This window comes from Telmatherina bonti (genome assembly GCF_933228915.1).
Source record: "Telmatherina bonti genome assembly, chromosome: 8".
Lineage (NCBI taxonomy): Eukaryota > Metazoa > Chordata > Actinopteri > Atheriniformes > Telmatherinidae > Telmatherina > Telmatherina bonti.
The window spans coordinates 30,178,834-30,205,195 of NC_136626.1; the positions used below are offsets into that span (position 1 = coordinate 30,178,834).

The window sequence follows — 26,362 nt, forward strand, 5'->3', positions numbered from 1 at the left end:
GGATGCTCCTCACCGTTTTTGTTCTTTGAATTGATGTTAGCGCCACTCTTGAGCAGCTTTAGGGCACACTGCCTCTGGCCTCGATAGGCAGCACAGTGCAGCGGAGTGTTACCCAGCAGATCTGTGCAGCCGATATCTGGAGGCTTCTTCCTGCTGAGCTACAGCAAAGCACACAGGACAGAAGCAGATGTGATATCTGGGCCCATGTGACCTGCAGTTAGTTATTAATCAGTTATAAGATCATGCTTTGATGCTTTGATTTCCCACATACTGACAAAGAGATGGAACATGGCGTGCTGGTGTGAGCTGAACCCCTGTTTTATTAGCTTTGAAGCTTCTGATGGGGACCTTTTTGTTTTTACAATCTAACATGGTAGCAGCAATGTCCAGTTTGTGTGTGAAATAAATCAAATCAAATGCTGCCACTTCTGCCAAAACTCTTGAAGCGGTTTTATTCTTTATCATCAGTTCTAACCAGCTGGTGGGGAGTTATTTAGCTATTTCAATAAAACACTGTTTTGGTCATAATACTGAAATAATAAGATAACTCAAACTGAGGGACCAAAACATCATCACTTTGCCTTCAGACAAAGGAAAGAGCACAGTGGCAGTCAACACAGCTGATACCAAAGTGAAATAACATCATTATGAGGCTGTGAAGAAAGACCAAACAAATATCTATAACAAAGAAGTCTCAGACTTTCTGTCTCCTTTCCACTCTCATCCATTCAAGGCAAGTTGTCGCCCTTCCTGGTTCTGGTTCTGCTGGAGGTTTCACTCCCTCTCAAAAGGGAGTTTTTCCTCTCTACTGTAACCTGCTGCCCAGTTCACGCTCCGGACTGATGTTTTCTTGGACGTTTTCTTTACAGAGTTAATGTTTTATAAATTGGCTTTATATGAACATAATAATGAACTGAACTGATGTGGATTATAATTAGCTTTGAATGCATCTTTAAAATTATAGTTGTGAATTGGTATTATACAAAGGAAGCAACTGATAACTGGAAAAGGAGATGATATCTGACTATTTTACAACGGATCATACCCCGCAAAGCTTTTACAGACTTCCTATGATAGTAAAGGAAAGAGCCCCACAACAAACACTCTCAGACACATCATTGGCAACATCAACAAGGTCATCTACAACACTGAAACATCTTGCCCCCATTGCAGCTCCCTAGAAAGAATCAATTCCACGTCATGTATCGGACAACATGGATTCTCTTGAGAAAATCCACATGTGGAACTGGCAACAGGAAAGAGCATAACCTTAACCCTGTGATGTTACTTCACTTTTTTTTTATAAAAGAAAAACTGTGGTGCACACATTGAAGAAGAAGGAAGTCCCACAGTTGAATTTTTCAAGGAACCTGATGGGGAGTGTCATAAACACTTTGAAAGAAATTCACAAAATCAACACTTTTAGGCAGAAGCTGGTGGATGCAAAAGAAAAAACACTCCGAAACAAACTGTTGTGTAGTCTACGTACATCTGAAAGATAAGAGATAGAAATTCTGCATAGATAAGGCACACGGTCCGAAAGAGGAGTTAAAGAAGGTAAACTTATTCAAAGAAATTTATCTGAACAGAGGAGCATCAGGTATCACCTCTCCCAAGCATGGAGAAGCGATCAGGCAGGTCGACAACTTACAGGTGACCATCATGACCAATGAATGGCCAATAATGACCAGTAAAGTAGACGAGTTACACAAATGAGACCTCAAAATCCTTCGAATGTTAACAATCTTTCATATAAGTAGAAACTCTGCACTAGTGAGCAAAAACTGAAGAAATATTTCAGGTGAGAGGGAAACATCTTCAAATACACACAAGTCCAGTTGGTTTTTATTCAAGCTCTTACGGGTACCATGACCTGGACCACTGACAATCTACACCGGGGGTGTTCAAAGTCGGTCTTTGAGGGCCACTGTCCTACAGGTTTTCGATGTATCTTTATTCCAACACATCTGGCTTTCATTAAATGGATCTAATGACAGATTAGTTTGAGTCAGGTGTGTTGGAACAGGGATACATGGAAAACCTGCAGGATTGTGGCTCTCGAGGACCGGAGCTTGGCGTTCCTGATCTACATCAACACACACCCATTGTCCTTTCCTGAATGTAAAAACAGAATTCAGTAATGCGTATATTATATAAAATTATTTTCTTTTTTCTTTAAAAAAAAATCATTTCATGTTGGCTAATTGTTTAGAAAACGCCAACAGAAGCGTTCAGTTCAATAAATAAACACATTTGGCTGAAACCGGCTGCAGCTCAGTAACATAATTGGCTATAAGAAGAGTATTTCAGAGGTAGAAGCAAGTCTTGATCAGTCTACGAAAGATGATTTGAGCTAATATTGAACAATCTAAAACTTTTAACCAAACAACTATAAATGATTACAGAATTTTACTGTTGGTGAAAGATAATGTGGGCTCCTGAGCCAACAGGTTTAAGCCAATTATAAAGTGTCCTTGCTGTAGTGTGTGGGGGTAAAATAAAGCTAATATCAGCCGCATATCAACTAATGTAAAAGAGAGTAGCTTTGATGTTTGGGCCCTGGGGAGCCAAAGCATTAAAAACAGATTTCAGCTGTGAAAATCACAAGAACATTTCTGAACAGTTTGTAGTTCCATCCAAAAGTGTGAGTTTAACCTCTAGCATGCAAATTTGTCTTGGCAGGAACTCCACATTCTCCACATATTTTGGAGAGTAACCTGTCCTCACTGCTGTTAATATACTCAATGATTTTAGTTACTATTAACAACCATTTAAAAAAGCAACAAATAAGACCCCAAACAGCTGCGATGCTGAGATGTTGATTTAAGCAAGAATGGCTAAACTTGTAGCTTTCAGTACTACAGCAACAGATCTCCTCGGTTCTCAAATGCTCTGTCCCAGTTTTTTGTGTGCGCTGCTGCCATGAAAGTCAAAATACATAAAAAAGAAAAGAACCAACACAAACAAACCCCCTTCAGTTAAGTTTTGTACTAATTTCATGCAGTTAAAGAGTATGAATAATTAAAACAGAATGCATGCAGTTAATTAACATCAATGACTGAAAGAGGTACATTCCTAATCCTCGTGCTTTCTTTGAGCTTTTTTGTATAATTTTTGCAACCTTTTTTGTTTTTTACTTGGGGTCCCCTTTAGGTATAGTACTGCTTGTGGCATGGTTTTTGTTAAATGGTTCAGGACTTCCAATTCAATAATTTTCACAATTTTATCCCAATAAAAGCCAGTTTTATTTTTTTAATTATTCACTAATTATTACAGAAAAATAACACCGAAAATAAAAGAGAGATGGGATATTGGTAGTTGATAGAATCCTGAATATACCAAAGAATAAAAAATAAATATGAGTTGATTACATTATAATTTATATAAACTGTTAGAAACTCTCTGTAGGGACATCTTCATAGCCAAAAATGCTTCACTGACTTGCATTAAAACCTGCCTTCACAAATCTGACTGCCATTACAGTTTAAAAAACACACACTTTGTAACGTCAGCACAATAAAATATGTTCTTTTGCTCATTTTTGCATATTTATGATAATATTGGTATGCTGATAATATCCCTAGTTTTAAATGATAGATAATGGAATAATTCAAAAAATTATACTGGAATTTAAAATGTTAAAATCCTGACAATGGTTGAATATTTGGTTAAGTTGTTTAAATGTTTTCTTCAAAACATCCTTAAATAAAAAATATAACTATAATATTTTATAAATATTTAATGTATTTCAATAAATGCAAGCGTACATTCATAAACTGAATTTACATTTAGATTGATACCATTTCATTCCTCCCAAATTCCCACATTCCGACGTGAATTGAACCCCTCGCGCCTAAACATTTCCATCAGTCACTGTTGCCTTGACAATGCAAACAATGGAGTCCTGGTTGAGGCGTAGTGGAGATGTGCACAACAATTGCTATTGTTTTGCACGGTCAAAGTTTAATAAACTAAACACAAATGACAAAATGCTGTATTTCATGTGTTTTCTTAACCAAATATACTTTGCAGTGGTTAGGGGGTACTTGGCTGAAAAAATATTTCACAAGCGGTACTGTGTTGCAAAAAGGTTGAGAACTGTTCCAATTGACCAGCGGTTGTCTGTACCTGACTTGTGACACACAGTGGTAGACAATTTTGAAGTATTTGCCTTTAGTGCAGTCATCATTGCACCCGAGACTACTGGATCCACACACAGATAAAAAATAGGTTTTTCTGGAAGTATTTTGGCCACTAGTAGCCACCGTCTATTAACAACTGCACTTGTATGTAAGCGTTGAATATTATTTCTATTCCCATCTTTACCACTAGGTGTCAGTAATTCCACTGTTCCTTTAAAGACATTACGTAACGTTCTAAGCTTAAAACTGCGTGTTCTGGACTTGTTCGATGATACTATTATTTGCCTTTTTGGAGCCGCTTTGCCTAGCAACGTCCCGAGGATGAGAAACAGCACTGTTCAACTTTTATTTTTGTTGCAGTGAAAATTTGTTTCACGCTAGAAAACGCACTGGCTGTTTCGAACATGCAACGTCGCTGATTCAGCAAAGAAAGGCAAAACAAGATAAACAAGAGTCATCGTAAGATTGTCTTTTGCTGCCTGGAGAAAGCTAACAGGTCAGGTAGGAAGCAAGATGGATGCTGAATTAAAAGGCAAAAGTTTCGTGTCTTTAAATGATTTATAAAAAATGAGAAAAAATATTTATGCTTTCATATTATTTCTTTGCGTGTGTGCATTCTTGCCACAAAGTTGATTAGAGTAATAGATGTAAGGAAAGCACAAGGGTTAAGAAAAATGTCCATACAAAACTTGTAAAACACAGACTTTTGCTTCACATCTGTGCAAGTACTGTAATATTTATCAACATCTGAGACTAACCAGCGTAGTTAGTGTTAAAAGGTCTCCTTCACGTGCAGCCTCTAGAAGTTTCTCCTCCAGTTTCCTCTCCTCTGTTCTCTCGGCCGCTGGCGTCCGCCACACAGAGGGGTTCACAGGAGAAAAATGTATACACAGTGTTACAAGCTTGCATGAACGAATATTAAAACAGTCGACATGAAAACTAACAGGAAAAATATTTCCATGGTAACTCTTAGATGACAATATGTCTCTCTCACCTTCCAACATGCTTCTGATCTCTGCATTCTGAGTGACATCTTTGGGAATCTGAGCTGTCCCATTGATGACAGTAGCACATGCATCATAGTGCAGCAGCAGCATGACAACCTCCTGCTCAATACGTGAATGATTGTTTGACTGATTGAATATATGAATGAATTTGCATGCACAAAATCTTACAATCAACAGATGCAAAGAAGGAAACAGGAAATCGGAATGGACATTTCTGACACAGGTACAAATACATACCTTTCTTCCCGTAAAGGCAGCTTTGTGCAGTGGTGTATCTCCAATATTGTTGGGCAAATTCACGTCTGCCCCTGCCTACAGGATGTGACGACACATTACCTTTGATAAAACTTAAAAACTCCACCCTTTCTAAGTAAATAAACGTTACCTTGAGCAGCTCCTCCACTACGTTTTTGTGGCCGAAATAACAGGCCAAGTGGAGAGGTGTCCATCCCAGGTTAGACTTACTTTTACCTGAAAAAATAAAAAAAAAACAAAACCATACTGGACCAGTGCGTTCCAAACTTTTTCTGCAGGGTCCCTTTTCATCGATGACAATAATGTTGATCCCCCCACCTCCCGTCACATGAACTGAAGAAACATACTAAATATGTCTCTTGGTTTTAGTGGCTGTATTGTAGGTAACTATAATTAAAAACATGTCAGTATTATTATCCATTCTACTGCTTCAGTGTGAAACATTTTAAACCAGGAATCTCTGCAAACTACTTTAGGTGAGTGGAGTTTTCTATGAGATGATGCTGCTTTTGTAAAACAACTTTGCAATATATGATAGCTGGATAGTTTATTTCTAGAGTAACCTTCCCAGTTTTCTTTGTGTTGAGGATGAAAAGTCCCCAAGTGGTGTTGTAACTTGTTTGGCTTCATACTTCATAATATTACATAATATCTTGGTACGTGCAAAAGATTATGGTCTGATTATTACTCACCATTGATTATTAGTATTACTGGTCAAGCAGAGACAGATATGCTCCATCATAGTTTATTCTCTTTTTTATTACTTGAAGTCTCTCTTGTTGATTTACCATCATTTCCTATGAGTACTTTTACTAATTCATCCAGTGTAAAAACTCCCAAGTTTTATTTAGCTTTGCCACGCCCCCCCCACTGTACTAGACTGCATTATTCAGAGGTATTGTGACTGATGAAATGCTCATGTTAATTGTGTACCTTTGCAGTTGATGTTGAGCTGCACCTCATCCTTAATCTTGGACAGGAGAAGGCTCTGAACGCCGAGAAGATCTCCGTTCCGGGCATATCGCAGGAACTGCTCCTCTGGCTCCAGCTCCTCCATGGACGCCTGTACCACAAACCAACTATAATCAAACATGTGGTTTAAAGCAGCCTTCCCCAAACTGGGGATCCGAAGCAGCATGAGTGTCCCAGGAAAAAAAAAAGAAAAAATAGTCTAGATGTCCATAAAAGAAATCAGGGATTTTCTTAGGGATGTCAAAATTAGTGTGTTAATGCAGAGAGAAATGACCAATTTAAAAAAGCAACTAATTAATGCATAAACATCTAAATGTAGGATTCATGGCATATTAAAAATCTGAATTTGGCATTGCCTTGAAGAGAGAAGCTGATTTTGGGGATGTTTATTATGTATATTATCACCTAGCTGCCAAACACAAGCAAAAAGAGCAACAGCAGTATCACACTGCAGGGGTTATCAGCCAGTTCCACTATTCCTGTGATAAATAAACTAAACATCATGTATACAATCATTAGACTGCTCCTTGATACAAACCCTTCTTAAGATGTTTACACTGCATTAAAAGGGCTGATATTTCAACCATTAAAACGAGAGAAAAAGTTACAGGAGAGGTTTTGTCAAACAATGAGGTATAGTTACAGAGGAGAAGAAGGAAATCCAGATCATTAAAAAAAAAACTGAGTCACCAGACTAGCCTTACAGGAAGATAATACATCTTCCCCTTTACCAGACTGAAAACACACGCATACAACATTTTCACAATCAGATCTTTGGTATGCATAAACAGGAAAAAAGTAAAAAGCTCACAAGGCAACGGTATGGTGTCCCATGTGACTGCAAGATTCATCCCCTTTGGATTACACAGAGAGCAAGTTATTGCTTGCTCTATGTGGCTTTTTTGGGCACAGTCTAAAAATCGTACATGCTGCGTTCACTAGTGAATTTAAATGGACCTTGAGTGTGAGTGTGACTGGTTGTTTGCTTCTGTATCCACCCTGCAATGACTCATACAACATGTATTCTGTTGCTCACAGGATGACAGTTTGGATAGGCTGCAGCTCCCTGCGACACTGCACAGGATGAAGTGAGCTTATAAGATAAGGTTCTGGATGCATGGCATCTGTATGTGAAGTAAAAATAATAATTTCTATTTGTGTTTTTTTTCTATGTACCTTAAGATAATAGGAACAAGATTGTACCTTGTAAGAGCCAATAACACACACAAAATTAAAAAAAACCCACAAAAATATAGCAATTTTAAGCAACAGTACTTTATCTCTGTTAGGATGTGTTGAAGTGATAATGCATTGGTATGTTTTCAGGACCTTTTAGCAGCGGGACTTTTAGTGTGAGTGTTGCAGAGAAAAAACGTTGGAATGGCACAGAAACAGGTTTATCTGGGATTGAAGAGCATGTGATGGTAATAATTCCTGTCTGTGTCTATACATGCAGGTGTGACAGGAAAGTACCTTGAACTCTCCCATGACTTAATATTATTATGTAATAACTCTTGCTACTCATAGTTTGAGGTTCTCATACGTTCTGAAGATTTCTCATATATGATTAATGTCTTATACAGCAGTGTATACCTGAACTTAAAGCTTTATGTTTCAATACAATACTGCTTCTAGTGTAGTGGTTAGAGTTTGTTATTAAAAAAAAACTTTCAAAAAGAAATTTGAATCATTTTTACTATCTTTAATATCCTAATTTTTTTTTATTTGCTTTAAGATTTATGGTTGTATGCTGAGTGATGTGAATATTTCACTTGCTTTAAGGACTTGAATTGTGTCTTATTTTAATTGTAAACTGAACAGATAATAAATAAATTAAAACAATTATGTTATTTTTACTCTACAGTCATTTAGCAGATGCTTTTATCCAAAGCGACATACATATATACCCCAATAGTCACATCGGGGGACAACTTAGGGTTTTGTGTCTTGCCAAAGGACACTTCGGCACACAGTCAGGGGAAGTCTAGAATCGATCCGTCAACTTTTTAGTTGAAAGACGACTGCTCTTCCTCCTGAACTACAGCTCACATTTCTATTCTGCTCAATGATTATGACTCACAGTAAAAATGAAGAACATATACTCCCGACTCATTTTAACAATAATTCAGATATGATTTTTTATTTTCAGCTAAAGATTCTCTATCACAATTTAGTGTGAATTAAAATGAATAAATGTATCTACTACATTTATCAGCTACAGCAGGTAGGTTTTTGGTAGACCTCAGAAAAACCTTCCAACACTGGTCAGTGTGGAGCTCCTTTGTGTGCTTATGCTGCTTGCAGCTCTGTAAAGCTCCCCCCTCTATTTCTCAGATGGTTACAATTAAATAACAATTTATGGATCTAATTAAATTGAATTAAATTAGAGGCAATTATCTCCGACCACTTAGAAAAGTGAGCATGTGTTTGTGGAGTAGGACTATAGTTTCTTGCCCTTTTAACCCGTTTATCTTGGGACCCTTTTAAGGGGGTAGGGTGGATTAGACTGCTCTTCTACATCTACAACAGTAGTGGCAGATTACACTCTGATTAAAGTTAAATAACAATTACAGGACCTTTAACACAGTTTTTTCTCTCTTTTTTGCATTTAGAAGATAAACTCTATGTATTTGCTCCAAATACAGTTCCACAGGTAGGCTTTTTTTTAGATACCAAACAGAATCTTTCTGGTGTGCATGTCTGAGACTTGTGTAACCAGATGAAACAGCCTCGCCTATGAGGGAATTGTACAGAAACAACTTACTGGTTTCCAGTCCCGTGGGGTAAAATCCAGTGTTAGCCAGGCCAGCTCTCAGTCAGGCCCGTTCGTGGATATGCATGTGATGTTTTAAGCCTCTTCCTGCTGCTTTTGTACAGCAGCGCAAATAACCGCGCAGCACGCTGACCCACGCATCACACTGTCAGTCACACGCACACACTTCTCATTGTTGTTTTCATCCGTTTCTGAAATCCAAGCCACGGCAAAGTAGGTGTCATACAAACTCTTCACTTCTCACACTTCTGTCGCAGCGGACTGTTTACACTGAGATCAGCTGATCCGCGCTGAAGCGGAAGTTGCCAGACCGATTTCTTTTAGCAGTTCAAAATAAAAGACTATAAATAATAAATTATACATATTCCAAAAAAATAAAGCAATACAATCATATTTTAGGTAAATAAATAAACCAATAACCAATAAATAATCATATGTATTAATTTACTATTTTTTGAAAACAAAAGCTTCAGGTAATTTTGCCCCGAGTTTTATATTGACAGTGCTCGAGTGTTGACTAGGAAGCCGGAACACAAAACGCGCATGCGCAACAAATCAGCTACAGTTTCACTCATACTTCAGCAGGATAGTCACGTTTGTGCCTTTTGCATAATTTTGAGTTGCTGACCATTTAAAAGATGAATAAATGGCGGGTTTCATAAATCCGGAGAATGAAGGAGATCTTCAGGCTCAAGTAAGCTAGAAGTACTTGCTCTGACATCCTCTCAGATAAACCAAAGAAAAAACGTGCTCAGTCTGTGTTGGTTGGTAGCATAGACTGGTTGGTCATTGTATGGCGTGCAAAAAGCATGCAAACAAATATAACTGAAGCGTCCACATTCACATGGAGGAGCAGACACACACTTTCTGTTGCTCCCGTGGTGTCAGGATTTACATATAACAGCTGGTAATAGGTGCTCATCAGGTGCACAGTCACATATTACTGTGATAAACATATATATGATGTATTAATAGACCCAAGTTAACAATAGTTGGAGAAATTCATTTTTCCATTGTTAAAAGAGGACTCTTATCAAACGAGTAACCCGATGGTTTAGATTAAATGTGCCACTAGACAGATTTTCGCACTTTGGCGCCCCCTAATGACGGCTAAATCCACACCAGTCTCGCACCCATCTCTTCTCTGAGCTCTCTCCAGCCAGTAAAAGTCAGTCCAGTGTTGAGTCTTGCTTTCCTTTTGTTCCTCTGATAATGTTCACATATGTTTCTTTACCAAATCAGCATTGCATGTTGAAAGTGGGCATTGCTTTGATATCAGTTGCTGGTGTGTGCCACAGAGCTGTAAAGCAAAATTTAGCTAACACATAACACCTTATGCTGAACTTACCCCAAACAAATTTCACAGTCCCTGACTAAAGACTGGAACTCTTTAGTAAATCTTAAGAGGTTTACTGGAGTCATTGCTATCGTTTTTAAGGTGGTAATCTGTACTTTTTTTGCATCAGTCTTTTCCTTGTCTTGGGCTTACAATTATATTAGATATTATAGCAAGTCTGAGTGACATAATACAGTCAAGAAGCAGTAGATGAGCTCAGACAAAAGCAGAAACAGGAAACCTGAGAGTCAGAACAACAACAAAAACAGACAAACACAAACTGGTGAGGAAATGTAGGAAGTGGACCATCCAGAAAGAGGAACAGATGGTGGAAATGTAGGCAGATTAGCCCTACCTGTTTGATTTAAATTCAATTCAATTCAACTTTATTTGTATAGCGCCACTTCACAACAATGTTGTCACAGGGTTCTTTACATACACGAATCAACATACACATCATTTCAAATTGTCCAACATATCGCAACAAAATGGAAAATGAACTTGGTCATTTTTTTATTCAATGGCAAAATGGGAAAACATTTATTGGTGGTAAAATAATACTAAAAGAATTTGTTATAGTCTTGTAAATGCTGACCCTGCAACATTCCCAGTCTTTGTAAAATTCCAAGCTGAGACTAGGCTGGTCCTAAAAACTCTCAACACTTGTCTTTTGATGTGAGCATTTGTGAGCTGGTGGTTTTCTAAGAGTCTTTTCTAAATCTTTTCAGTCTTCTGGTGTGTGGGTAGCATTAGACTGGAAATGAAGTATCAAAGTGCAGATTTTCAGACCTGGGATGCTCCAGGGAAGCGAGAAACCCAGGAATGTGCATCATAAATGTCACTGTGCCACCCAAATGAATCAGAAGCATGGAGTTTAACTTATGTAGTACTGCTTTAACATACAGAGGCTATGCAGGCTTTGTTGTTAACAGCTATAAGTGAGAACATTTAGTTTAATTTAATTTATTCATCTTTGTCAAGATACAGGTTGGCTAGCCTGTGTCTTCAACTGCTTAGATGTTAGCATGGATTTGATTTCATATAATCTTCAACTAATATTTCTATTTGCTTGAAAAGTAAGATTTAGCAGCTTTGAATATCTCATATTATCCTCATATACAGGTTCAGTAATTATGTTTAGAAAAGAACTGCTGCTATGTTAAAGAAAAATATTGATAATGTTTTTGATACTGCACATTACTGCAACACTCATTCTGCCTGAAATGCTTTTTTTTCTTTTTCTTTTTTTTTTTCTTTTTTATTTTTTTAGCACCGATTATGTAGGGGCTTGTTTTGAAAGGCACAGTCTGCTCTGATTGGTCCGTTATGGATAAAATAGTGCTGAGCAGCAGCTGGTCCTTTGGCTGTGGTTCAATATTCAGAATAAATTATGTTCCTTGTCTTTTTCTGTGTTGTTCATTTTCTTTTACCTCATTGAACAACCTCATTGATAAACTTTACTTTTTTTCTCGAGGCACAAGTCCTTAGGAAAAGGCAGCCAAATTACTACAACAGTCTTACCACATTTATACTGAGTCATGATGTGCGTCTGCAACGTCGACTCTAGACTCTTTGTTTATTGTAATCTTGTCATTTTCTTTTGAGGAGGCTATGTTATATTAATTGTGTTATATAAGATATAAAACATTGTAAAATCATCTTCATCACGGTTATTTAGCAAAGAAGCACCACAAAGTCTAATTACTTTAGTATCACAGGCTGATCAAACACCCCTGTCCTGTATTCATAAGCCCCAGTTTGTATGACAAGATAAAATAATCAGGCATCATTCTGAAAGGAATTGTGGGGACAGAATAATCCCTTTTCCTTTCATAAGGCATGATTTTGTATCTCTTAGGCTGAATAAGGTAATCAAGGAAGTACAGAACTTTTTTTCCTTATAATTAAAAAAATAAAGATCAGCTCTTCTTATGGCTGAGGCTGACATATACTTAGGCCCAGAAATATTCAGAGAATAACACAGTTTTCATAATTGGGGCTCTTCTTGCCGCCACATTAGATTTGAAATGAAGCATCTGAGATGTAACTGATGTTTCAGGTTTAATCAAGTAGTTGAAAAAAAAATCCCATGTAGCATTTTGGAATTACAACCATTTTTATGTAAAATCTACTCATTTCAGGAGCTCAAAAATAGTTAGTCAACATTTCTGTATATAAAATGTTTTTTTTTTTTTGTTTTTTTTTTAATCCTATGAAGTCTGGAACTCATGAACATTACCAAACAGATTGTTTCTTCTTCGGTGATCTGTTGCCTGACCTTTACTGCAGCTGTTTTCAGTTTTATTTCAGAATATTCCACTTTTTTTTTTTTTATCTTAAACAGCTCCTGAGTTGCATTTGCAGTATGTTTTGGGTCATTGTTCATCTGTGACCTGATCCTGGATCAACTTTGTGTAACATTAGAATCCATCTGGCTGCTTCTGTCTGCTGTTACATCATCAATAAACACCAGTGACCCAGAGCTGTTGGAAACCACACGTCTTCACCATCTAATTACCTCCACCATGTTTTACCGAACATATGGTGTACTTTGGATCATAAGCTGTTCAGTCTTCTCCATACTTTGTTCTTCCCATCATTCTGGTGCAGCTTGGTCTTAGTTTCATCTGTCCAAAGAATGCTGATCCAGAGCTTCTTTAGTTTGCTTTTGGTGAAGTCTAATCTGGACTTTCTGTTCTGTCACATGGCCACAAGCAGACGTTGTTCTGCATTAATCAGTAGATAAACAAGTTCACTCCTTTGTTTTCCGTCTTGTCCTCTTCTTTAGCAGTTGTTGATGCCGCTTCTGGTGATGAGGGGAATGCATTGTATTAAGGGTCTGTTTGTTTGAGTATGTTCAGTGTGAAAGCAAACTCGGCCTGGAAAAATGCTGCGACCCTAAACTGAATTGAACCCCCTCCCCTGTCATATTGTGTCAAGTTGACTATGCTGGTGTGAATGCACCCTACATAGCAAAAGGACTACATACCAAAACAATGTATTACAACTCACAAGAAGCTCATAACACAGTGAAGGAAGGGAAAGATTAAAAAATCCCCCAAAAAACAGAGAATAACTTGGTTGATTATTTCTCGGTTGCAACCATTATTTTTGCCTGTAAATCTTAAAGCGTCAGGATGTCACTTCATGCTGCCACATTTGTAAAGAAAATACATTTGTCTGATGGGCAGCAGGAGTGAGTATGGCCATGACAAACTTGCCAAGTTTTCCCCGCCAGTTCCTAAACACCTTGTTCAGCTGCTGATTGAGCTCCTGCTGCCTCGGGAGCTGGCCGTCATGTGGCTGATTAGCAACACCTGAGCATGGACCCTATCTGTTGGTGTCTGGGGGATCTACACAAGCACACTCGCTGATTTGCAACACGTGGGTTGAAGAAGGGATTCCCATCCCACAGCAGAGTGTGACAAAGCTGGTGACCAACATTAGGAGAAGGAACCAAGCTGGTGTTTCTATATGGTTCATCCACATTCCAGCAGAGTCCCAGTATGTTAAATTATTGAATCTTTAAATTACCAGTATGTCTTGTTTCTTTAGACCTCAATAATTCAGTCCAACAAACAACACCAAGCATGAGTCAATAGCAGAATAAACTATTTGGCTGTGGCAAGTTTTCATGGCCCTGTCTTTCTGCCCATCCAGCCATCCATCCATTCATCCATCCATCCATCCATCCATCCATTATGGATGGATGGATGGATGAACAAATTGCCCAATTACTTTAACTAAAAAGTGTTGGATCCTACAGAGAAATAATCCACCAAACACCGTTTTTTTATGTTTACTTCTAAGTTTATTCTTTGTTTTAGAAAAATGGACCACTATCTCTGCAGTTACATGGGAGGCAAAAACTGAGGCAGATTTTTCTACGGGTTCTTCCAATTCATGTTGTTTGTTTGTAATAATTTCTTCTCATACAGATGGAAGAGGTGGAGGCTTTGTCTTCTATCTATGGGGATGAATGGTGCGTAATAGATGAAGCGGCCAGAATATTTTGCATCAAAATATCCAGCGACTTTGAGGAGCCAAAACTGACAGCATGTCTGCAGGTGCAGGAAATGGGGAAAAAAAAAAAAAGGAAAGAGAAATCTTGCATATTAATCACAAGTGTGACTCCGTGCAGTTTGTTTCTAATTTTGTTTCTTATTGATCAGATAATTCTCCCACCTGATTATCCAAGCGCAGCTCCACCCATCTACCAGATCAAGTAAGTCTATTTGCCTTTCAGATTTAATATGGGGGAGATCTGCTGATTTGAAAGAACTGCGTTCCCACTCAAAAACCCACTCCTCTCCCCACTCAATAACCCTGTGTTTGTTCTCGGCTTTTGTAGTGCAGCGTGGTTGCGAGGCTCTGAGAGGGCCAAATTGGCAAACAGCCTGGAAGACATCTATGTGTGAGTGCTTTTCATAATTTCTGACTTCACAAGGAGATGCTATGGAGATATATCAGCCTCAACAAAAGCTTTCATTATTCTTTCTGCAGAGCAATATCACTGTAAAGTGTGTGTGTGTGTTAGAGTTGCTGCCATCACAGTGAAATGTTTAAATTTCAACAGGGAGCATGCCGGGGAGAACATCCTCTACCTGTGGGTGGAGAAAATCAGAGACTTCCTTGTGGAGAAATCCAACAGCTCAGACACAGGTGAGGTGTGAAAAATAAAAATTCATACTCGAGGCCACACTTTTTTTTGTCATAATGAGCAGAAATTACTCACGAGAGACGTCAGCCTGTTCAGCAGAGCATGCTTGTCGCTACTGTGATTGTGCACCTTTCCATTGCTCTCATTTGTATCTGTTTGCCGACCTGAGGGGGCGGGGTTTAGCAAACTCACAGTTGGGGGAACAGAGGAGCTGATATCTGATGGCAGCACTGAAATCCATTTTTAAGCCGCTTGTCCAATTATGTGTGATTTTAAGATAGGCTTATTTTGCACAGCTATATACTTTACTATGAAGTGCAGTTTGCATTCAGAAGAGTTTTTGTACCTGCAGCAAAGGAAGACACAAATTCAATATAAAGATAATTGGGGTGGGATTCTTTCAGCACATGACAATCCATTTAGATTACAATTCAGATGTCTGCAGTGCGATTATAAAACCGTTATTGATGCATCGTAATACATAATTTTTTCCTGTGTAACAACTTGACTACAACTACTTTCCGAGCAGAAACATGTTAGATAGTTGGTCATATTTGTTGGAACAAATTGCAAAGAAGAATCTATTGGTTAATGTAGAACAATTTCTCTTTCGACCGTACACTTCCACATCTGATCACGAGACATTTTTCCGTCTGGCGTGCTCGCTTGCTTGTTAATTTTTGTTTACCCACAATGCCATGAAATGAACCTATAAGTGTCTTGTACTCGACTTCCTACATCTTGTTAACTTGAAGCTAACCAGGGTTTGCTTCTTTGATCTGCATCAGTGATTGTTTGTTCTTTTGATGAAAAGTTCGTCTCTTTTCAAAGATTCGGCTCTTTTGACTCAGCTTCCTTAAAAGAGTTGCCTGTTTTGACTCCCAGATGTCTCTTCGTTTAGTATCACTCAGAGCTTCTACTTAGTCTAATTTTTTCATTGTGAGTGTTTTTCTTTTTTCTTAAGTAATTCATTACTATTGTTAGCTTTTTTTTTTTTTATTATAACAGCCATATTTTTGTGCATTTACTTCATTAAAACAACAAAGAACCATACCTAGGAAATCAAGTCAATAAAAGCCAACATGATGATGCTTTAAATGAGCTGACACACTTGTAATTTAAATATGGTTTTCCAGCTCTCTGAACTACCACACTGGCTGGCTTCTAGGAGGCTGATGAAGATGTAAAGGTTCCCGAGTAGCTTAAGCAGGAGCTTAAAGCCACTCATAATTGAATTAATAATTTCTGAGGGCAGAACCTGCGGCATCTTGCACATGTTTGCATGATGAAGTGTCTTCAGATGAGGTTCTGAACCTACAATTTTCTCAGAAGTATTGTTGGTGATAGAAGAGGTTTATCTATGTATAGAGTCAAGTCATGAATATGTGTGGCTTTTAGGGGCTTATAATATTAGGTGGAACCAGAAAAGTGCTACAAAAAAAGCAGTCTACAGTGCTGTGCATTTTTTATATTTTGCTTCAGAACCACTGACCGTTCTTTGTTTCCGATTGCTTTAAAGTGTTTTTGAACAATAATTACCCTAATTTATTGAAGGTCGTACAAATCTTTTCTTTTGACATCAACTCAATTGCTGTCCAGTCTTTGTACCTGACCATTCACCGAGGAATCTGTCACTTAACACTGACCCACGAATCATTCAAGTATGTAAGAAGCCCCTAACTCCACAGGTGAGCCGGTGTCACGTCGACACATTAAAGACACCATAGCGAAGAACCCATGAAGAAGAAGTGACAGGCTTTAAAGACAGTGTCCCACAGATGAACAGCATCTGAAGGCAATGTCTGTAAGAAACAAGGAAAAATCCTGCAAAGACCTGAAACACGTCCTGAGAGATGCTTCTGATCCATCCACCCTTTCTAACAAGGCCTTTTCCTCATCAGAAACAGTCTCTGTGGAAGGGTGGCTGTCAAGAAGCTATTGTTAATGAAGGGAAGCGGCAAGAAAAAGGCTGAGGTATGCCAAATGAGACAAGAACTGGCCTGAAAATCAGAGGCAAAAGGGCATATGGAGTGATGATGCCTCCCCAGAGCCCACACCTACGCATTACTGAAACCGCGTGGGACTCTCTCAGAAGAAAGCGGACATCCAAAGAGGAGCTGTGAAAGTCCGTCAAGAACTTCTGAGAACTATTTCTGAAGACTTCTTAAATAAATGAAAAGCAACCTTATCTAAGAGTTGTTAAAGAATGAAGCTGCTCAGACCAGATGTTGGCTTTCAGCTTTGTACAGTTTGACCTTACATCCAGTATTTGCACGTTTCAGCAAATTACGCCGTCTGTTCATGGATGGCAGCATGGATTTTGTTTTAAAAACAAGCTCAACAACAGCAAAGCTGCTTTTGGAAATCGGATCGGATGCTCTACCTACAAATGACAACAAAATAACAGTCATTATATCAAAACAATGCAACATAGTTCCCTGGTGAACACCCCCCCCCAGTCTGTTTCCCCCCCAAACAGCTCGACGGGCATGTCTGTCAATCTCGTCACACCTCCAGACATTCCTGTGTTTGAAGCCAGATATCAACTCATTACTGACATATTGTTTGAAAAGAAGCACTGGATTGCTGAGTGAAATTAGCTGAAGGCGTCGTACGGTTTGTTGTATTTCATGAGATAACTTCATGTTTTTATTTAAAAGCAGGAATCTATTTGAACTGTCTCTGACAGGTCTTGATCTCGCAGTTAAAGGTACTTACACACCGGCTTTAAAGATGCATAACTTTCCCACCTTAAAACTCCATGTTTCCGACTCTTGATTGCCTGGACGTTTATTATGAACATTTGTGCAGCCGTCACGGCCCAACAGCATCCTGAGGCTGAGAAACCACACCCTTATATTCTGGGATGCAGTGAGACGTTGCAGCTGAGTTTTGCTTTAGCTAGCATGTGCCAGCAAGTAGGATGTTGTATGTGAATATTGTCAAATGGATGATTATGAAATTAAGGGGCAGATATCATAAGGTTGCTCTTCTTTCTGCTCCTTTTCATTCAAGCCATATGTAATTGGCAGTCTTATTTTGTATTTATTTTATGTTTTGAATAGAAATAAATAAAATGAAATGAAAGTAGCTATAAAGGCACCTGCGGTTTTGAGTGTGCACCTGGCTGATTCAGGAAAGACATGTAAGCAGACATCAATAGAAGAAGAAACAAAAAGAAACGGAGAAAGGGACAAAGCAAGAGAAGGGACAGGAATTAAGATGAGACCGACTCTATCTGGCGGGGAAGAGCTGCAAGATGGATTCTGAGTTAGCCATCGATAGGGCACATGCCGCTGAGGGTAAAGTTCTTAGTTTGTCTTTAAACTAAGGCGCGAGTGTTGCTGCTTGTCAGGCTATCTGAGTGGTTGCCATTTGTTGTCGGACAGTCAGACTGCAGTTGTATGGCTGGGTATTGCTAATCTTTAGGTGCACGGTTTCCAGTATGATTAGAAAATGTGCCAAGATCCAGATCTTGGCCGTGAGAAAACCCACTTTTATTTTTAATCAGGTCAGTTTATTGGATCAAATTAAAATGACTTGTGAACATGAGGCGGCATCTAAATTTGTCGTTTGTCTACGCTCTGCTGAGATCCTTCCCTGTAAGAAGTGAAACTGAAGCTGTGATAAGATGAGCACAAAGCACTTTAAAGAAATCCCTCTGGCCGAGTGACTGCACCGATTCAAGATCAGTATCTGTGTAATGCTTTCTGTTACCATGGCAGTATCTTTAGAGGATGAAAAAGACTAGAAGTTGCCACTACTTCAGGTTTTGCGTATCCACATGAATCAGGTTTCTCTGGATGGGTGGCTGGGTCTGGAATGCTCCGTTTCACTCATCTAGCACTGGGCTCAGGATCCAGCTGGCCTCTTTTGAGCAACAAGCATGAAAAATATTAACTCTCCTCCCCACTGTTGTGTCTTAAATCTGTGATACTGTAATTCATCTGATAATAAGTATAACCGGTGACAGCACGTCAGCCCAGGAGAGGGATTGACTGCTTATTCATTGAAATGATGGGCACATGGTGGTAAAGAGGAAGCAGAGATGATGATAAGGCAGAAGATGCATATTTTGCAGAAAAGGAAATGAAAACGGAGTAGAGGCAGCGAGAGACTTTGAGACGTGAGGAGAAATAATGGGTTCCATGATGAAATTTTGATGAATGAGATCACACAGAACTCGGAAAATAAAACACAACGGAAAATGAACTATTTGTTCAGCTAAATATGAAACCCACTGACCACAGATGGATTCAGACAACATGCAAAGTTCTGTTAGTGTATGCATAGACAGAATAAGCTGTAAGACATCTATAAAACATCTGTAAGACATCTGTAAGCCATGAAAACTTCTAGTCAGTTTTCCTCTTTTTAAACTTTTACGAATAAACAATGCAAAGTTCATCATGATAAAATAATTGGGCAGACATTTATAGCTGATCTGCTGGTTCAAACACAGCATTAGAATGAGGAAGAAAAGGGGACTTAAGCAGCTTTGAATGTGGCATGGTTGTTGAGGCCACATGGGATGATCTGAGTATCTCAGAAACTACTGATTTACTGGGATTCTAACACACCACCATCTCCAGAATGGAAAAAGAGAAAATATCCAGCAGTTGTCTGGAAAATAATGTCTTGTTGATCTTCAGAGGTGAGAGGAGAATGGACAGACTGGTTGGAGATGATAGAAATGCAACAGAAAGTCAAATAAGCACTGGTTGCAACCGAGCGTTGCGAAAATTCATGCTTCTCACGAAATAGCTCAAAGTTCAGTTCCCACGGGTAAAATCATGTTCATACTTCACCGTTTCATTTGTTAACTAGGTCAAAGTTCAGTTCATTTAAGTTATAAGTGAGAAAAAACTGAAAGCAGACATTTTGGTGTTACGTCTTGCAGTGAAACCAGTTATATTGACCTTAACCTCAACCTAATGACACAAAACAGATATGCATGTGGAGCAGATGTGGGGACAATGACAAAGTTGTTTGTAATTTCTGTTGTTTTTTGTTTTTTTTCCCAAATCAGCTTTTTCAGGCGAACAAAAGGTCGTTTATTTTCAGCTTAACCTTTTCCCTAAACATTAAAGCAAAATAAAATGCTGCAGAGTGAAAAGATTTATTTTCTCACACTGGACAGATGCTTTAACATCCTGCCTTTTATCAATGCTGCACGCTGCTGCTGGTGTAATGGTGTGGGGGCCATTTTCTCGACACACTTTGGGACCCTTAGTACTGACATGGCATGGTTAAAGCACCACTTTCTACCTGAACCTTGCTGTTTATCCCTTTTTCATCCCTTAAACACTTTTTTTGGCTTTCAAGCTCATCGGGACTATTTGTTCTGGTTTTAATTGGTCTTGTAATGAAGGATTTTAGTTGTTCTTGTCATGTTTTTCGATGTATCTGATGTTTTATGTGCAGTACTTTGTTTCAGCTGTGGTTGTTGTTTTAAAGTGCTTTATAAATAAAGTTGGTGGAATAGTACAGAGCACCTTTGGGATGTGATTGAACGGGAATCCTCTTCATGGATGTGCAGCAAACAAATCTGCAGCAACTGTGTGACGCTGTCATGTAAATATGGAGCAAAATCTCTGAGGAACATTTCCTTGTTGAATATGTGATGCCAAGAATTAAAGCATGCTAACTGTCATAAGTTTGGACACACTTTAGCCATTACAGTTAATTGGAAAGTGTGCCTGAACATCGACAGCCCGACCCAGTACTGGCACGGTCTCCACGTTTCTGCATTTTATTTTGTGTCAGACTGAAACAGAAAAACGTCGGTGAGTTCATTTAACCAACTAAATATGCAAATGTGACATAACCTTTTTCTCTGACCTCTAGTTGTCATGTGCTGATGTGTTTTTTTTTCATGTTTTTTTGTATTTCCCCCGAACGTTGTGTGTTTTTATGATAATGCTGTTTTGCTTCTGCTCTGTGTGCTTCGATGGTCTCCTGAAATTCATTAGGACACATCAGTGAGCCGTGCTTTTTGTAAACCCAGGAGCTTCCTTAGTTTTTATCTCACTGATTGTAGATTTTATCTTAGTTTCTTTGTTAAATAAGATTTTAACATTTTGTGGCATGAAGCAGTATGCCATATTTTTTTTCCCCACTGAAGGTGTAATTGCCTAATTTTAAGACCTTTTTGGACCAACTTATTTATTTCTTTTTATGTGTTATAATGTTTTTATTTGTTGTAACCTTTTACATAAAGTGTCAGCCTCTTACACATGACAGATGGACACAGATGAACATTCATCATCAGCCGTTATGAGATATAGTTTCATATGGACACATTTCGTTCCCTGTGATTTAGCTTGCAGGGATTTTTAAGCTGTTTTTTGTTTTGTAATAAAACTCCTAGAGGTTACACCACTTTGTCTGTCGGCAGTAGATCTTGCATCTAAAAACAAAAAGCATTTATCTTAAAAAAAAAACCCCAAACAAATTGCACATAACCTGTCTTCTGATCTGCTTTAGTGGATCCACCAGAAAACGTGAACGTGACAGCTGAGGAGGAAATGGATGATGATGATGATGATGAAGATGTTCCTGATTTCAGGACTCTTAGACTGAACACAGAAAATGTACACCTCTTCATGGATCAGGCAAATGGTAGAGCTTGTTTTATTCTGCACCTGCTTTATCTTTTATTAATCATCATCGTCTCATCATACATAACCTTGTAAATTTATAGATGAAGAGATACCGCCGATAAAACACGGAAATACCATCACAGACCGCCGCAGCACCTTCCAGCCTCATTTAGCACCTGTGGTCACTCCCAGACAGGTAAGTTGCATGAACGTTTTATTTTTAGACATTTTCCAAATAATAACAACAACAATAAATAATAAGAATAAGAGTATAGTAATGAAATCCAACTATATTAACTATTTTTCCACCCATGGAGACATCTCATAAGGGATTCAGTTTAAATGACTTCATTAGCATGATGAAGGTGAGGATATGAATCTGCTAATTTATGCTGCTTCATGAAGTGTTGTCATTTGGCTCCTTCCTGGAACATAATCTCTGTCCATGGCTCATCTTAAAAGCTTCCACCTGCTGCAAAGTGCTGTTTAGATGTAAATATTTGCAGCTGTCCTGCAAAGACAGAGTGAGTTAAAGAGATAAAAACCTGAAAGGACTTTACATCTTTAAAGTGTTCATCCAAAGATGTAATAAAAAAAAACAAAAAACCCAAAATCTACCTAATTACTGCCATATTCAGCTAAAAAAAAAAAAAAAAAAGTTATGGCCTCGATTAGCTGCTTATATGCTGTTGATGCTTTAGGGAGCGAGCTAGAGGTCAACGCAGAAACAACAAAAACAAACACACCGACCCCACAGCACTGCAGCGAGACCAAGATAACCTAAATAGATTAAACTATTGTTTTTTAAAGGTCTGCATTAACGCATGTATTGTTTTATTTAATATTTTTGGCATATTTTCTTATTTTCAGTCACATTAATGACAGTAAAGTTTTTTTTTAACCTGGTTTGATGTTAAGTAGGCTGATGTTGAATGAAATATATAACTTACATGAGGTCTTTAGGGCAGACAGCAAGTAAAATATACATAAAAGTGGATTATGTTAATAGTAAAATGATGTTTGCAATTTTATTTGAATACAGTACCTTAGAATACCAGGTTTTTGTTACGTTAAAAAATGAAACCACGCTAAATAATTTCACTCTGATTCCTTTGGTGTTTCGGAGTTTATCCAATGCTGTGGAAATGTGGTCTACATCCTCTACCTGGCTGTTATCTTCATCATCTGATGATGCTTTGGAAGCTGTCTCAGGCTTTTTCTGTCTTCAGCAAATCCTACAAGCTAAACTTTGAGTTTAATCAAAGTCTTTAGTGATATCAGGTGTGTAACGTAGAAGAGTGATACTGTGAGTAAATCATCAGAGGCGTCAACAAAGTATTAGTTTGTTGTTCCCACACTTATGCAGCCAGCTTGTTGTTTGTATTTTTCTGTTTTATATTTAACGTCAAACAGATTTGTGATCTTTTTCCAAGTTGAATTGTAAAGGCTTCTGAATCACATTAAAGGTAGAAAAAGTTGTGAAATGATTTATTGCATCTCAAATTTTATAACCATGATTTCCGATTGGCCGAAAGTGAGAGGATCACTGAAAGCTGTGCAGCAAAATGGAACATGAAAATGATCTAATTACGATGAACGGCCTAACGGAAGGCCACACCAGAACATTTTTATTTCCTCTGCCAAAGAGGTTATGTTTATGTCTGCCTGCCTCTCTGTCTGTCTGTCCATTAGCAACTTGACTCAAAAACGATTTTTGTGATTTATTTTATTTATTCTTTATGTTTTAGAATAAGTTTTGGTCTAAGAAAAAAAAAAAGAAATCACAAAAATCTGATCTGGAAGGAATTGTTGAAGCCAGACTTGTTAAACCAGCAGCTTAAAAAGTTTTTTTTTTTTTTTTTTTTTTTACTACTTCGAGACGTTGCATAACGTCATTTTTGATATGCGACATAATTATACTTAGATATCCTAATGGCAGAGGAAAAATATAGAAGAAGTAGGTTAGACCTCTCTCCTGTTAAGCCAGTTGAGTTTTCAGATCAAATAAATATGGGGGTGCATCCAAATATGGTGGAAATTTAGCTGCTGGTTGTAATTCAATATTATTAAAAGATAATGTTGTTTCAAATAGTAAAGATATTTTTATCATTAGTGAATCTAATAGTGTATATAAAATGAATGTAGGACGATAAGTTAGGATGGAAATCACAATGTTGGTGGAAATGAGCTGCGTTGAGGGGCTCTGCACTCTCCGTGTGCTCTCTTAGTTTTTTCTTACTTTCTTTATTTTTTTTTAACAATTTGTAAAATCATTTTGTTTAGTTTATTCTGAACAATTATTAAACTGACATGATAAATTTCCTTTAAAGGAAATACTATTGCAAGTTTTTTAAGCTCAGCTATGTTCGGTTTTGTTTTTATTTAAATCGCTCAACTAAATAAAACTAAACTCAAAGCAAAACTAAATTAGCTAAATGCTGAGTTTTATTCATATGAAAATGCACGTTTGGCACAGTGGTGCCCTGACGACAACACACCTCCCACAACCACAACCCTCCCCACTCGCCATCAGCGGGGAGGTGGTGGAAACACTGAACTCTGTCAAATTCACAACGGAGGATTTGAGATGGACATTAAACACCTCCAGTCTGAGCTTTCTGTTGAGCTTTCTGATGTACAAAGCTCAACAAAGATATTTTCACTGCAGAAGCCGAAGAGGGGCCGGTCTGCCCCCCCTTGCAACTTACCAACTATTAGAAGAGCACAATAGAGAGCATCATTTGCCAGGGCTGCACAGCGTGGTGCGAATGCACCACCGTGGAAACAAGAGAGACCTGTCTTCAGTGATAAAGGCAGCTCAAAGAATTGTTGGGGCTTTTCTTCCCATATTAAGCACTGTCGGTCCTGATCGCCTGCAGTGAAGGATGAGCTCAATTAACACAGACAAAAACCATCTAGGTCACTCTCAGTTTGTTGCACAGCCATCTGGGAGAAGAAACTACAGTTTAAAAAACTTTAGAAGCAGCTTTTCCCATTAAGCCGTGGCCTCCATCACCTCCTCCCCACACACATTCAGTAGAAAATCACTTTGACTTGATTTTGTGCAGCTAAAAGATCATTGTGATGCCAGTTATAACATAATCAATGATGGATTTTTTAAAGAGTATTTTTATCTTTGTCTTCTGCATAAATGAAGGATGCATTATCATTTGATTTAGTGACGTGTATTTCACATTTTATGTACCTGGTAGATACATAAAATGTGAAATACAGTTAAATCTGTGTTGACGTAAAGCGCAGGAGAAAAAACCTTGATGATGGTTGTCTATCTCTGTGTTGCAGGTAAAGATGGTCCTGGAGAAGCTTTATGAAAACAAGAAGATTGCAAGTGCCACACATAATATTTATGCATACAGGTTGGAACATTTCACATGGACATAAATACATAACACTGAGCGGTTAAATCAGACCTGCTGCTGCCTGGGGCACAGCCTTCACACCATCTCTTTGATGTTACCGATGGTGTTGCTCATGCTCACTGCTTGTGCGTTTGACTGTTTAGACTGTCGAGAGCAGTGACTCACTCTTGATAATTTTAAGCTAAATATTTGAAGTTTCTCTCCGCCTTCATTTTCCAATCATTTCCTCATGCATGAAATTTGTTTGAGGTGTGTTCCAAGCTATTCTGCATGTTCTGTTTTTGCTAATGTCTTCTGAAAAATCAGTACAAATGACAGTGAATACATTTGTTTTGACCATCAGAATGACACCAAATTATGTGATACGCTGGATTTTATCTATAACAACTACCAATAATAAAACATAAAACATTTTTTGACAAATATTCAGTAAACAATATTCCATATTATTATATATAACAGTTTAAAAATATTAAATAGGTTTTAATAAACTTTTTTATTTGCTTATAGAGAAATAATCACCTATAATCAGGGTTATTCAGCTCGGTCCCATGGGGGATGCAGCCCTGCAGATTTTCTACATATCCCTGCACTAACACACCTGACTCAGATTAATGAGTCGTTTTGCAGAACTTTATTGGCTGTTTGACTGATTTAATTTGGGTCAGGTGTGTTGAAGCACATGGAAAACCTGTAGAGCTGCAGCCCTTGTGGGCCCAAACTGAAGAGCCCTGATGTAGGAGATCATGTTTCTAAAAGCAAATAAAAAAACAACATAAGAGTTGTAGGTTAAGGCGATGTCGCTTTAATAACTCTCGCATTCATTGTACTGGAAGCTTCTGGAAGATTTCAGCCTGAGGAACTCTTTTTGGGGGATGCTATAATTTCCTCCCATAGTTGCTGTTTGAAGGTGCCATCCACCTTCATATATTCCATCCCTTCTTGCCCATGGCAGTGTTTCATGGTATTTTATGGTAGCATGGGATGGTGGGTTATCTTTATTGCAGAAGGTAAGAAAAAAAAACCTGGAAAATCTGTGGATTAATTCCAGCTGACTACATGCTGGAATGTCTTTGGACAAGACCCTGTACCCCGCGTTGCCTCTCACTCTGTCTATCTGTGCTTTTGTGGAACCTGTTGGGTGTAACAGGCTTAATACCAGAGTAATGATTGGTTAGAAGCTTAGAAGAGGCAGGTATCCCTACCCCCGCAGACTTTTTGTAGTTAGTTAGTTT

General features: G+C 38.2%; 2 protein-coding genes across 3 annotated transcripts in view; one reads left to right on the forward strand and one right to left on the reverse strand.

The window, feature by feature from the left end:
* osbpl1a (oxysterol binding protein-like 1A) overlaps positions 1-9,383 on the reverse strand; it is a 33,086-nt gene extending 23,703 nt beyond the window's left edge. The window contains exons 1-7 of the mRNA XM_079244968.1: positions 9,141-9,383; positions 6,338-6,467; positions 5,535-5,620; positions 5,387-5,461; positions 5,137-5,248; positions 4,901-4,986; positions 14-158 (exon numbers count right to left, since the gene is read on the reverse strand). Coding sequence (XP_079101094.1) covers positions 14-158; positions 4,901-4,986; positions 5,137-5,248; positions 5,387-5,461; positions 5,535-5,620; positions 6,338-6,461 — 628 coding nt within the window. The 5' untranslated portion in view covers positions 6,462-6,467; positions 9,141-9,383. The remainder of the gene's footprint in view (positions 1-13; positions 159-4,900; positions 4,987-5,136; positions 5,249-5,386; positions 5,462-5,534; positions 5,621-6,337; positions 6,468-9,140) is intronic.
* A 324-nt stretch (positions 9,384-9,707) lies between these two features.
* The window catches only part of impact (impact RWD domain protein), a 32,127-nt gene continuing 15,472 nt past the window's right edge, over positions 9,708-26,362 (forward strand). For both annotated transcript variants that reach the window (XR_013771431.1, XM_079245550.1), the window contains exons 1-8: positions 9,708-9,843; positions 14,424-14,552; positions 14,658-14,710; positions 14,837-14,899; positions 15,062-15,147; positions 21,632-21,766; positions 21,849-21,943; positions 25,051-25,124. Coding sequence is in view for 1 of the 2 variants with exons in the window: in XM_079245550.1 (XP_079101676.1) it covers positions 9,796-9,843; positions 14,424-14,552; positions 14,658-14,710; positions 14,837-14,899; positions 15,062-15,147; positions 21,632-21,766; positions 21,849-21,943; positions 25,051-25,124 (683 nt within the window). In the remaining variant the exon portion in view is untranslated. The remainder of the gene's footprint in view (positions 9,844-14,423; positions 14,553-14,657; positions 14,711-14,836; positions 14,900-15,061; positions 15,148-21,631; positions 21,767-21,848; positions 21,944-25,050; positions 25,125-26,362) is intronic.